The sequence below is a fragment of the Cyphomyrmex costatus genome, unplaced genomic scaffold, assembly GCF_001594065.2.
Source record: "Cyphomyrmex costatus isolate MS0001 unplaced genomic scaffold, Ccosl1.0 scaffold81, whole genome shotgun sequence".
In the NCBI taxonomy this organism is placed as follows: domain Eukaryota; kingdom Metazoa; phylum Arthropoda; class Insecta; order Hymenoptera; family Formicidae; genus Cyphomyrmex; species Cyphomyrmex costatus.
The window spans coordinates 1,075,471-1,090,010 of NW_017280386.1; the positions used below are offsets into that span (position 1 = coordinate 1,075,471).

A 14,540-nucleotide genomic window follows, 5' to 3' on the forward strand; every position below is an offset into this window, starting at 1 on the left:
GATATGATTATGAACTTAATTATGCGAGTGAGATTAAACATTTATATCAAACAATTTTTATATTTATATACATATTTATTTTGCGTTTATAATTTTATAATACAATAGTTTGTACATTGTTAACGATCTTGCGTTTTTAACATTGAAAATGACCTAATGAAGGTCGAAACGTTTGTTTTTATATTTTATTAAACTTTATATTTATTTATTTTTAATTAATGACAGTTTATTGCTAAGACCTTTATATTTTATCTAATGTTGGCTCGTAGCCCTGTTTTGTATTAATTACTTTTTAAATTAAATTAAATTAATATCCGCTCAAATAAATTTCCAAATTAAACTTAATATACCTCCCAGGTCAAGAACAAATTGAGCTTATACTAGTTGTTAGAAATATATATAAATTTATTATAATAATAATAATAACTTGTGATATTCTTCGCAATATACTAAATTAATTTTAAGAATTCGGTTGCGGCTGTTGAGAACTCTGTGAAGTCGAAACTGTCCGTATATACTGGTATTATTATTATAATAAATTTATATATATATCTAACAACTAGTATAAGCTAGCTGACTGAAGTTTGGAACGTTCTTGGAACGAATTTTTCAAAACGATTTCTCCCATTTCTCCTTTGGCGAAAACCACCCTCGAAACAACTTAAAAATTTTTCAAAGATCGTAGAATGATTTCTCCCATTTCTCCTTTGGCACAGATGTTCCTCTGCATGCCAGAAAACAAACTGAAAACACCCCGATCGAATACATGTGTCAGAAGACACCCTTATGGGCGAAAAACAACACTCGAAATAACTTAATAATTTCTAAAAAATCGTAGAATGATTTCTCCCATTTCTCCTTTTGCACAGAGGTCCCACTGCATGCCAGAAAACAAATAGAAAACATCCCGATCGAATACACACGTCGGAAGGCACCCTTATGGGAGAAAAACCACCCTCGACACAACTTAATAAAGTGGTTTTTCTCCCATAAGGGTGCCTTCCGACGTGTGTATTTGATCGGGATGTTTTCTATTTGTTTTCTGGCATGCAGTGGGACCTCTGTGCAAAAGGAGAAATGGGAGAAATCATTCTACGATCTTTGAGAAATTTTTAAGTTGTTTCGAGGGTAGTTTATCGCCCATAAGGGTGGCTTCCGACGCATGTATTCGATCGGGGTAATTTCTATTTATTGTCTGGCATTCAGAGGAACATCTGTGCCAAAGGAGAAATGGGAGAAATCATTCTACAATCTTTGAGAAATTTTTAAGTTGTTTCGAGGGTAGTTTATCGCCCATAAGGGTGGCTTCCGACGCATGTATTCGATCGGGGTGTTTTCTATTTGTTTTCTGGCATGCAGAGGAACATCTGTGCCGAAGGAGATATGGGAGAAATCGTTTTGAAAAATTCGTTCCAAGAACGTTCCAAACTTCAGTCAGCTTGTTCAGTATCTGTATTGTCTTTATGAACTTTGATAATTCTGTTTAATTTATTAATACTCCTAATTCCTACAGTAAATACATCTTTGTTTAAATCTGATGTAATACTATTTGTGATTTTTGGGATGTAAGGTAATACAAAAAGTTTTTTGTTAGGAATATCAATACAGGTACTTTGATTTTCTAATTGTGTTGTCTGTAATTTGAAACTTAATATAAAATCAATTCTTTTTTGTATTTTGTTGAAAATCAACTGCAAAGGATAATTATTATTCAATAAAGTTGTAATGCAAAACTCAATATTTTTAATGTGAAATCCAGAATTAGAAAGTAGTAGTGCTCTATCAACCATACTATAAATAACACCAATTTTTTGTGATAAAGGGTGATTCGATAAAAAAGACAAATATCTCCCAGAAAAGGTATCTTTATGATACTAATCTAATTTTAAAATGTTGTTATCTATATTAACTTTTAAATCGAGATAATTCAAAGATTTATTTTTTTCTATTTCTACAGTAAATTGAAGTCTATCATGAATACTGTTAAAGGTTTTTAAAGGCCTCCCTACACGGTCAATAATACTGAGTCAGTATTACTGATCAGTATTACTGACAGTATACATTAGTTTTTATAATCTTATACGATCAGGTATTATTGATAATATTTCACTTCAGTTTAACGTGATTTGACGTATATTATTATCTATGACGACATGGATCTTAAGGAAAAAGCATGTATTTAAGTCCAAATCATCGTCAGTATTCTACGTCAATCCATTAATATAACCACACACAATCAATAATATTGTCAATATTCGTTGATACTGACAGTATTACTGACCGTGTGTACAGAGGCTTTAAAACATTGTTCACCGAATCTTTAGATACTGTCATAATTATGTTGTCAACATACCGAAAGTAAAAAGAGTTATCCAATTGTAAACTATTTAAGGCACATTCCTCTAAGTCTTGCATAACAATGTGTGCTAAAATTGGAGATAAAGGAGACCCCATCGGAGTTCCATAAATTTGTCTGTAAATTTTGTTATTAAAAATAAAATAAATGGAGTCAATAATAAAATTGATTGCTTTGGTAAATTCATCAAAAGGAATTTTGGTATTATTATTTATTGTTATCCATCTCTTATTTATACTGTTAATAACAAGCTCAGAAGGAATGTTGGTGAACATAGATATCACATCCAACGAAATTAAAATCTCTGAATTTTTCATCGATTTACCTTCTAAATGTTTAAATAATTCAAAACTATTTTTAACATATTTGTTATCATGATTTAAACTTTTCGAAATGATGTTATGTAGGAAAGTTGATAGTGCATATAATGCTGTATTCACAGAAGATACAATTAATCGAAAAGGAACATTAACCTTATGAATCTTTGGAAGTCCATAAACTTTAGGCAAAGAAGAATCACTGAATTTCAATTTGTACGATAATTGTTTGGAAATGTAATCTTTGTTAAGCCAATTTTTAATTAAATTATTTAGTTTCTTTTCTATTATTTGTATTGGATTTTTTTGATCAATTATATAAGTATTAGTATCTTCTAACGCATTTTCAATTTTCCGAATATAATCATCCCTGTCCAAAGCCACAGTAACATTCCCTTTATCCGCTCTAGTATAAATGATATTTGGATTATTTCTACAAAATTTCAAGGTATCTCTATACATGCAACACAATTCCTTGTCAATATTATTAACGACGGTGTTATTATTATGTGTAAAATCTTTTAATTTATGTACAACTTCTTGTCTTATAGCTTTGATTTACATTTGTCATTAAAACAGTTATTATAATTTCCGAAATCTTTAATGAATTCTTCTGTTGACCTTTTTTTGTTAATATGCGGCGGAAGAGAAAAGTTTTCTCCTAATTGAATTAAATTAGTAACTGAAGAAGGAATGTTACTATTGGATAGATTTATGAACCACTTATCATTAGTAATATGTAACTTATTGTCCATTAAATTGGCAAATTTATTAGGATAAATTTTAAGTGATGTATTGTTGTTGTAATAGTACTGAATCGGTTTAATTTTATTAATCGAATTTATTTTTGTTTTATATAAAAGCCAATTGAATTTTCTTATGAATATTTTTTTATGTTTGCATTTAAAATTATAGAAAGAAATTTTATGATGTTGTGAAATCTTATTCCATATATCAAAAGGTATATTGTTTTTCAAATAATATTCTAAATTATTTAATTTTGAATTTAAATTTTGAATATGAGTTATTTTATTCTTTTCTAATATTTATCAATTTAAAGTTATAATGTTACCGTAGAATCGTGATGCGGATATTACTTTAAGAGATGATTTTCTTTCATTAACGACTTGACTATAAAGATGACTATTAGACGGATTTCCATATATTTAATTTTTAATGTTATTTCAAAATTTATATATGACTGAAGAGGACTTCTGTATGAGTCGAAACGTTTCGTAATTGATTAATCATTTTATTTTAATAAAGATTGTACATCTTATTTTGTGCTTGTTTATAATACCGACTTTACAATATCATATTTTTGTTGTTTTTCTAAAGAAATGATTTGTTCGGCGAGAAAGTACAGTACGTGTAAAAAATGGTTCCAACAGTTTCAAGAGGGAAATTTCGACCTTGAGGATCGTGAATAAAAAAAAGTGGAAGAAAAAAGTGGAGTTGAGAAGAGGAAATTTTGAATGAGAATTTGCAAATATATTTGGAGTAACCCAACAAGACGTTCCTATCGCCTAAAACAGTTGGGGGAGATGAAAGTTGGTCAAAAAGGACCGAGAATTAATTTGTACATCTAATATAATGGTAGTAATTATTCTGTACTGATTCTTGTAATCCGAGAAAGACAAAATCACCTAAGTTTATTTCAAATAGTTATATGAATGGAATTATACAAATTTGATTATAATTATTAGGTGTTGAACTTAATTCCTGCCGCTCGCTGCTAGAGAGTGCTGGCTCCAACGCTGGCGAGTTTTGACGATGAAATCGTATGTCTTCTGTAATTTAGACATTGCTGAAAGCGATTCAATTCTCACAGGTTAGATTTCTCGACGCCAAAGAGATTTTCCAATCGATTGAAAATGAATCGCAATAAGCTATTTTTCCGACATGTGCTTCTTCACTACTTCGACTTCCAGAAAACCGCAGCTGAAGTGCATCACTTATTATCCGAAGTGTATGGTGATGAAACTCCATCAGAAAGAACATGTAGAGTTTGGTTTGAACGCTTCGGAAATGGTGATTTTGATGTGAGAGACAAAGAACGTCCAGGACAGCCGAAAAAATTTGAAGATGCCGAGCTGCAAGAATTGCTTGATGAGAATCTAGCTCAAACGCTTTTAGAGTTGTCGAAAGCGTTAAATGTTACTCCAAAGGCCGCTTCAAAACGCTTGCATGCCATGGGAAAGATTCATAAGGAAGTGATATGGCTACCATGAGTTGTCAGAAAATACCATTTTGAATCGTTTGTCTATTGCGACTTCTTTGCTTGCCAGGCAAAGAAAAATGAATTTTTTGTGGCGCATCGTGACTGACGATGGAAAAATGGATTTATTTTGATAAACCCAAGTGGAACAAATCATGGGTGGACCCCGGCCAACCATTCGCTTCAACGAAGAGGAATATTCACGGGCGGGCATAAGACCTTGTTCTGCATTTGATGGGACCAGGAGGGTGTGCTGTATTACGAATTCTTGCGTCCAAATGAAACCGTTACAGCTGATTGCTACCAACAGCAATTATTGAGTAACGAATTGATACAAAAAAGATCATCCGTAGCCAACAATTGACGCAAAGTCATTTTGATGTTGCATGATAACGCTAGATGTTGTGAAAAGCGTGAAGCAAACATTTACAACTTGAATGGGAAATCCTCCCGCATCCAGGATACTCTCCAGACACTGTCGGATTACCGTCTCTTCCGATCGATGCAATACGCACTTACGGACACTTCTCTAGTTACAAAGACGTCCAAAAATGGATGGATGAATGGATCGCCTCAAAAGATACCGCGTTCTACCGTCGTGGAATTGCCCTGTTGCCGGGGAGTTGGGAAAAAGTAATAGAAAATAAAGAAAATTACTTTGATTAAGGTATTCGTTATTCATTTTTCCTTCAAAACAAATCAATTTTAGAGACGAAAAAACGGAATTAAGTTCAATACCTAATAATTATATGTAACAAATTTATTATACATGGGGCAACCTCGTAATTTAAGGCTGAGGAGGACTAATTGTAAGTAAAGTCGAAACGTATTGTAAAATTTAGAAAGTCATATTGTAAATAAAAATTAAATAAATTATCATGTTTCTATATCTATATTATTATAATAATATAAGCTCGTTTAATTTATGACCTGTTGGTTAATTTTTATTGTTTACTACGGTCCTTACACGTGCGTAATTAAGTGAGATCAAATGTCTATTTTAATTAATTTATTTATGTTAATTTATCCATTCAATTTTTTCAAAATTTATAAGTTTACAATAAAAGAAAAATTTTATGACTTCAAGGAGGAAAGACGCTAGTAATTATGACCTTGAGAAGATGCCCTTAAGATCAAGTCACAAACGCGCGCGCGCGCACGCACACACGGTTACACAAAATTTTTTAAATAGAACCTCCTACTTTTACGACATATTTTTGCATTGATTTCAAAACCTATTTAAAACACTATAATAATGTTATTTTTAATAAATATTTTCCAAGTTATGAAACTTCAAAGTTGTAGTTCTGCTATATTTGCATTATTTAAGGGATCTGACTAATGGTTAAAACTTTTTGAATGTCTTCAGAGTTATGACTTTGACATCATATGTTAAGATCAAAACCAAAGAAGGTTGTTCCTATTATTTTATTTTGCACTAAAATTCATTATTACATTAAAAATAAATGTAAACTTAACATACAAAGCACACAGAAAAAAAGTTATTCTCAACTTAAAATGATTATATTTCATTCAACGCAATCATTGTTTCCTATATAAGCAACAATATAAATTTTTTTTTAAAGAATTTGATAATCTCAACTTTCAACAATATTATATTCTTATGTTAATGTTATAATAGTTACCCGAAAAGCACAATATGATTGAGAGATGATACACTATAAAGCAACAATTTGTAATTTTCTATCCGATATTATTTCCTCTCAAATTAAGAAAATTATTATTGAATAATAAGAATATAATCTTCTTGGTGTAACTAATTCAAACATCTTCATGTAAACAAATTAAGTCGATTTAATGCTATATAATCTTATTTCAAGTCTTATATGTCGAAAATAAAGATATTCTCAAAATGAGAATATTCTTTTTTTCTGTGCAGGTTGAAAAAACGAGTAAGCTCTCTCATCTAGGGTTGTGTTCCAAAATTGACTGCCAGTACTGAAAACCTATAGTACTCGTGACGTAAACTATAGATTTTCAGTACTGGCAGTCAATTTTGGAACACAGCCTAGGTAGCGCTCAGGATCGGCGCACGTTCCTCATTCATTTTATCAACCTATTTTCATTATAAAACAAAAAATAACTCTCTAATGTTTTAAAATATTTCGACTTTACAGAACCGATTCTTTTTTTCTGCATTGAAAATAACACAAGGTTTTCAAAGATATTTATTTTCTTAAACATAATGATTTAATCTGTACAATTATATGGAACGATGTACGTACATCTTAGAAATGGTTTATCGATTCCATAAAAATTTTTTTTTAATATTTTTATAACCATTATCTACAATAAAGAGAATAATTTTTAAATAATTATTTATTTCAAAAATGTAAATCTTTATTTTTTGTATCAAAACAATTATCTATTTAGAATTCTTTTATGTTCTCTTGACTCTGTAGGTACTTGTTTTAAAAATGTGTGATAAATGTAAAGATGTCGATACAATTATTACTCAGATTTTAGTTAATTATGTAAGTATTATAACATTTTGATAATTAATAATTTTGAACAAGTCTTTTGTATGTATGATCTAATTCTATCTTTATTTGTTATTGTAAGTAATAAAGAAAAAATTAATTCTTAAAATACCGTAACTCAAATATTTTATTTTACTTTTTATCAATTACCTCAAAATAAATCATTTTTTGGGTATTTAAGGTTACGTAGCCTTTAATTAGTAAACTATTATTTAAGTTCAGTGATATACTACATATTTAACTACCATACGCAATTGTGCAATATTTAAAAGAATAAAACCTTCGACAAAGCTCACCAAGCATTAGGATTAGGTTGGATTAGGTTGACAAATGAACGAGGAGCGCGCGATGGCCCTGAGCACATAAATCAACGCTTATTCGTTAACTTCAATTTGCTCTCCTGCAAGAACTACTTGTCAGACGCAATTTTGCAAAATGAAAAAATTGTTTCTTTTAACGTAAAGTATGACTTCTTGTACTTCGTAGGCGCGAATTTGAAAACACCCTGTGTGTATGTTTATATCATGAGATGCGTCTCCGGTCATGTTCAAAAACTGAGAGACACTATAAGTCTCTTTATATTATATATACTATATATATATATATATATATATACAGAGTGTCCCAGTAACTCTGTTACAAGGTAATATCTCTGTTACCGTTAATGATACGCGAAAATGTCTAAGGAAGAAATTGTTTGGTTCGGAGGGGAACATGTATCGGTCATCTTGTTTCTTTTCTAGGTGGAGGCGCTAGAAAGATATGAAGGTCACCTCCACTTTTTTAAATGGAATTATATAATTTTTTTTAGATAACGTGATTCCTCTAATTATTTTGCATATAAAAGTATTAAGGTAGAGATACCAAAAAACCAATAGTTTTCGAGATATTTTACACTTTATTTTGATACATATTGACACAAAATGTTAAATAACTCGTAAACTGTTGACTTTTTGATTATTGTACCTTAATACTTTTGTGAACAGAATAATGAGATAAATCAAATGGTGTAAAGAAAATACATAGTTCCGTATTTAAAAAATTATCCATTTTGTATACATATTTTTTTTAAAGCAACTATGTGTTTTCTTTACACCATTTGATTTATCTCCTAGAAAAAAGCGGTCTACCTAGCAAAACCAAAACAACATTGAAACCTATTAATTCTCTTCTACCAAGACTGTACGGTCTGCCAAAAAAAAAATACATAAACCGGATGTTCCTTTCAAATCAATTATCAGTTCTATAAAATCCCCGACATATGACCTCTCATGATTCCTAGCTCGCGAATTACAACCCCTGACAGGAAGGATTGAATTACATATCACCAACTTAACGGATTTTATACGGAAAATCCAAAACATTCGTCTACATACCGAAGATACATTGGTAAGTTTCGATGTAGAGTCGCTCTTCACAAATGTTCCAATAAAAGATACTGTAGATATAATTAAACCTCACATAAAATCCTAGATAACATCATCCCTTTAATAGAACACTGTCTAATGATCACATATTTCTCCTATAACAACCAATTCTACAAATAGACGTCTGGAGCGACCATGAGTTCCTTTATCTCTCCGGTAGTGACAAACATCTTTATGGAGCACTTCGAAGGAGAGGCTCTTCGCAAGACAATCAACAAATCAGAAATTTGGTTTCAATACGTAGACAATACATTTGTATAATTTGGAGAAACGGAAAAGATAAACTTCACAAATTCTTAAACTTCCTTAACAACCAATATGCCAACATCCGATTCACTATGGAAATAGAAAAGAATGGTAAGCTTCCCTTCCTGGACGTCCTTGTCACAAACAAAGCGAACGATACATTGGGCCATCAGGTATACAGGAAGCCAACACACACGGACAGATACATGTAGAGTCACACCAGTTCAAAAATAGTCGGCGATACACTCACTCGTACACAGAGCTTTGAGCATCTCTGATAAAGAACATCTGCAAACGGAACTCAACCATTTGAAAGAAACTTTACAGCGGAACGAATATAATAAGGAGAATGTGAATAGGACAATTAGCAAAACAAAGGAGTGGGACAAAGAAATCAGACAATCACAGTAAGAGAAAAGATGTTTTTCGTTTCTCTCGTATACAAAAGAAACAACAGACCGAATCGGTAGGATCTTGAACAATCACAATATCCGGACTATTTTCAAGTCTCCAAGAAAGATCGAACAAATCTTGAGAAACCCCAAGGATCAGAGACCTCCACTCAGCTCTGCAGGAATGTACAAAATACTCTGCTCCTGCGGGAAAGTTGTACATTTGTGAAACCGGAAGAACAATCAACACACGGATGAAAGAACATCAACGGAATGTCAGGTTGAAACACGTCACACAATCAGCCCTGGCAGAATACGCCATAGCGTTGAAAGAGGACACCAGATACTATTCGACAAAACGGCAACTACTATAGCCACAACATCATATTTCTCAAGGAAGCATAGAGGCTCTGGAAATACAGAAATATCCAGACAATTTAAACAAAGACTCAGGTTACAATCTAAGCAGGATATGGAAGACTGCCTTCGCGACAGACCAAGGAAGTACCTCCCCCCCTCCCAACAGCGTCTACATAGTCCCTCAGGATAACAGCTCAGTATCAGCGCACTCCTCGCCCTAATGAAGTGAACGGTATGGTTCACGAAACGTTGGCATTAATAATGAAGAAAGACACGGCGATAACCCGCAAATTTTCAAAATATAAAATTTTTTCAAAATCTGTAAGCTCAAGTTTAAATTTATTTTTAATGAATTTGTGTCTATGTGTATATTTTCAGTATTGGGCTAGTGACAGTGCATACCAGAACATAGTTTATATATAGGGGAGAATATTCTAAATCGTCCTGTGTTCCAAATTGGACTTTTTTAATTTAAATAAATACAGTTAAGCAGATTTGCATGCTATTTATAGTGTAAAGTCCTTGTAAGACACCGAACATGTGACAGCAGTTTGGCAGTACTCTGTCATAACGTTTATAGAATAGACGCAAATATGTATGTATTTTCAGCTATTGTGCGAAAATTTTGTTAAAAAAGCAAATCCTTGTAAATTATTTTTTAAAAGATGTTAAAAATTTGAACGGTAATTGATTTAAGATAATTAAAGTGAGTGTAGAATTAAAAAATATCAAGAGTTTTATTATTTTTGCGATTTATTGTAAAATTTGTTCCAATTGTTCGAAAGAACCCGTATCCAAATCGGACCTATACAAAAAACACTTAACAGACAAGTGAATTAGCTAATTCATCAAAGAAAGAAGGTTCGCTATAACCTGGTTGTAGTATTGGTGATCGACCGACCAGATCTGGTCTAAGGAACACTAAATCAATAAAATATCGTATGTCATCAGACTCAGATTGATGGAATTTTTTATTAATTTTAATTCTAATGATATAAACTGTATTTACGGAAAATGCATTTTTACATTTTCCATTGTAATTCAACACAGGTAAGAGATACATCAAAATAGTCTCAAGCAAAAATGGAGGAAATTAAATGATCTTTCGAATGGCACCATTGTTTTATGATCAGACTTTATTTATGTCTTATAGAAAACAAAAACTGCAAATAGGTCTGATTTAGACCATTCTTCTCTGTATATAGGCATATATATATGTATATATATAGAAGCGCATTCCAATAGGCACTGCCAATACTGAAAATCTATAGTTCATGTTACATACATATACTGTAAATTATCAGTACTCACAGTGTACGTTGAAACATGACTTTAACAGTATTGATTATATGTACATGATTCGTTAGCTTTAAATACTTATAATTCAAAAACTATTATAGTTTCAACATTTTAGTATTTTCATCTTAAAACAAATTCATCTTAAATCTCAGATATCTACCTTTATAATTGTTGTTAGTCTTTACTAGACAACCTGTATATATAATTTTTAATAGAAAATACATAAACTAATATCAAAAAAAACTTACTAATACCAGGGGGACTACCCATGTTCATCTGCTTATCTACCTCAGATTGGAGTTGTTTTAATTTTTCAGCTTCCTCTTCCATTTCTCTTACTCGAGCTTTAATCGCCTCTAATTCCTAAGGTGTGGACAGTATTTTGTAAGTTAATTATTACTGTACAAAAGAAATTTTACCACTACATATACTATTAGAAAATAGTAATAGTTACAGGATCATCAACATTTGCTTCGCCTAATTCACGTTTCACGCCATCACACTGCATAATAGTATCTCCATCTTGGCCATTTTCAAGACCATCTAGACCATCAATATGGTCACCAGCTAACAGATCAGATTCAGACATTTCTAAAATATGACAATGTATGGAAGTTATAAAAAAAAATAAAAAGATTAATTATATTTAAATTAATATTTAAATTTATAAGCAAGAAACCACTATGACATGCATAGGAATATATATTCAAAATATGTGTAAACAATTGTTTTAACAATAAATTTCTATTGTAACTTATTTATATATCATTTATATAACTACATTTTCTTTGATATAAAATAAAACAAAAAAAAATTATATATATAATGTTATGTATTAATTAATATATTCCAAGAAATGTACGTCAATATTTCTATGTGTAATGTATATTTTCTCTATTATAATCATGTACATATTAAATATATATCAGTAAGAGCAAACTCATTCAAGCCTAAACATAATAATTAACTAAGAGTCTATTCCATTATTCTATACCTATTAATATAGATAATTTTTGTGTGTGTGTGTGTGTGTGTGTGTTATGTGCGCGCGCGCATATACAACGGAATGCAATCCGATTTGCACACAACTTATGATATGAATATATTAATGTACATACAACGATTCGACAAGTTAGACAAAAGCAGAAAATATAGATATAAAATACAGAAATATATATATTTAATTCGTTTCTTCAAGAAATGGCAATAAGATGATAATATTTTCAGCTCAAAAATTTCAAGTATTCTTAGTCCAAATAAAAGCGATCAGTAAAAACATAAAATGAGACGGAGTAATTTAATTAGCAACCTCAATAAGCATGCACTGAAATAACCTATTTATTCTATTCTTGAAAGACAATGATATATATTTAATATTATCTTTTTTTTAGCTAGATAGTCTCTCCTATGTTACTCGTTACACGTAAAAGATTCGATAGATACATATCATTATCGTATTTACAAAGAATTCAATAAAAGGAAACGTACAGGTGTGTATGTAGCGAGCGTACAAAATATCCACGTAATTATATATCAGAGCGATTCACTCGATCACCTTGCACTGTCTGTCGACTCTTACAAAATCAGTAAATGAGAGAATGACGCGAGTAGTCGAATTAGTCGAATATACGACACCATCACCACCATACGAACCATGGAGATAGGAATATACAGAGATGGGTAGTTCGAGAACGAACGGGTCAAAAGAACTAGAATCCAAGGCCGGTAATCATTAGAGTCCCTATAAGGAGTCTAGTTCCTATACCACAGTATATGGCCGATATTTCATGTGTCGTACGACAAGGCTTTTCAAGCCTGTTTATTGGCTGTAAAACAGAGAGATTCTCGGATCTCTCTGTCCTATAGCCAATCAACGTGCTTGGAAAGCCTTGTCGTACGACACATGAAATATCGGCCTAACCCACGGAGTAAGGGCTGTGCACAATGGAGGAACAGATATTAGATATTAAAATAGTAACCTATCAGATACTAGTTACATCGGAATACACGATTCTGATAGGTTAATACTTTAATATCTAATATCTGTTCCTCCATTGTGCGCAGACCCTAATAAGAAGGAGATCAAACTCGAGAATAAATATGGGCTCGAAACACGGTTTCGGAAAACCCCATGAAAAATCCAGAAAATGTGATTTTAGCACCATCGTGGGAAAAGTTGGAAGTATTGACTGTCACGTGACATATATTTCGCTTTCTCTAGAGTCCTAGGCCGGTATTCATAGGGTGCATTCAGTACTACAACCGCTCACTGAGCGCTCAGTGAGCACCCTAAAGGTGCTTTTTCATGCGCAGCACGCTGCAGCAGCAATTCGTTACTATTGGTTAAGAATTTTATGTAAGCTAGATGACGCACTTCCGGCGCAAAATACATTTTACCGCAGTTCGTTGAAGTTGAACCGAACGAACAGCAAGCAGCAAGCGGCAAAATCGAGGCAATATTATTTATTGCAATAAATATTAGGAAAATAAACGAAGAATGGCTTCGGATAAGGTACGAATGTTTGTAAATTAGATTATTTTATACTTTACACTTTACTTTTTCAAATTTGTGGTAAAGTATAAAATGATCTAATTTACAAACATGTATCCGTACCTTATCCGAAGCCATTTTTCGTTTATTTTCCTAATATTTATTGCAATAAATAATATTTTCATAATGAAACGACGGACATATTGTACGCTTTCTCGATTTTGCCGCTTGCTGCTTGCTGTTCGTTCGGTTCAACTTCAACGAACTGCGGCAAAATGTATTTTGCGCCGGAAGTGCGTCATCTAGCTTACATAAAATTCTTAACCAATAGTAACGAATTGCTGCTGCAGCGTGCTGCGCATGAAAAAGCACCTTAAGGATGATTTTACATGCAGCGCGGAACGCGGTACGCGGTACGCGGTAGGCGGTATGCGGTACGCGGTGAAGTAACTATAAGGTAATTAACCTGAAAAGTTAACGCAAATTTCTTCCAAGTGGCCAATAAAGCGCATGGTAATTATTAGATTTAATCGATTTAATAATGTTATCATGGCCATCAACATCATATCTGCAGTCTCCATGACAAAAACAGTCTTTAATTAATGCAAAAATCGTTTTTTTTCCTACCAAACTCCGAACTCCGAAATTATTTCTCTTTACTTGGCAGTATACACAGTATATACCTGTGTTAATTTCTAATTATGCACCCAGCTGACCGAGCCGATGCCGACCATGTCGGTATCGTTCCGCCTTTCTCTTTTCCTACTATTAGGGCGGGTTCACACCTTGACGGAAAAACGGAAAGCGGAAAAGCAGTAGCCAATCAGGTAGTCGACTTTCTGTTAGTTTTGTACTATTTACTACCAACGCGAGTTCTGATCGGTTAACTGCTCTTCCGCTTTCCGCTTTTCCGTCAAGATGTGAACCCGCCCT

The 14,540-nt window shown here is 32.2% G+C and overlaps 1 protein-coding gene across 2 annotated transcripts in view; it reads right to left on the bottom strand.

The window, feature by feature from the left end:
• Pabp2 (poly(A) binding protein nuclear 1) overlaps window positions 1–12,731 on the bottom strand; it is a 35,816-nt gene extending 23,085 nt beyond the window's left edge. For both annotated transcript variants that reach the window (XM_018549350.1, XM_018549349.1), the window contains exons 1-3: window positions 12,605–12,731; window positions 11,571–11,707; window positions 11,365–11,479 (exon numbers count right to left, since the gene is read on the bottom strand). In XM_018549350.1, the coding sequence (XP_018404852.1) occupies window positions 11,365–11,479; window positions 11,571–11,705 (250 nt within the window). In that variant the 5' untranslated portion in view covers window positions 11,706–11,707; window positions 12,605–12,731. The remainder of the gene's footprint in view (window positions 1–11,364; window positions 11,480–11,570; window positions 11,708–12,604) is intronic.
• Between the last annotated feature and the right edge of the window lie 1,809 nt (window positions 12,732–14,540).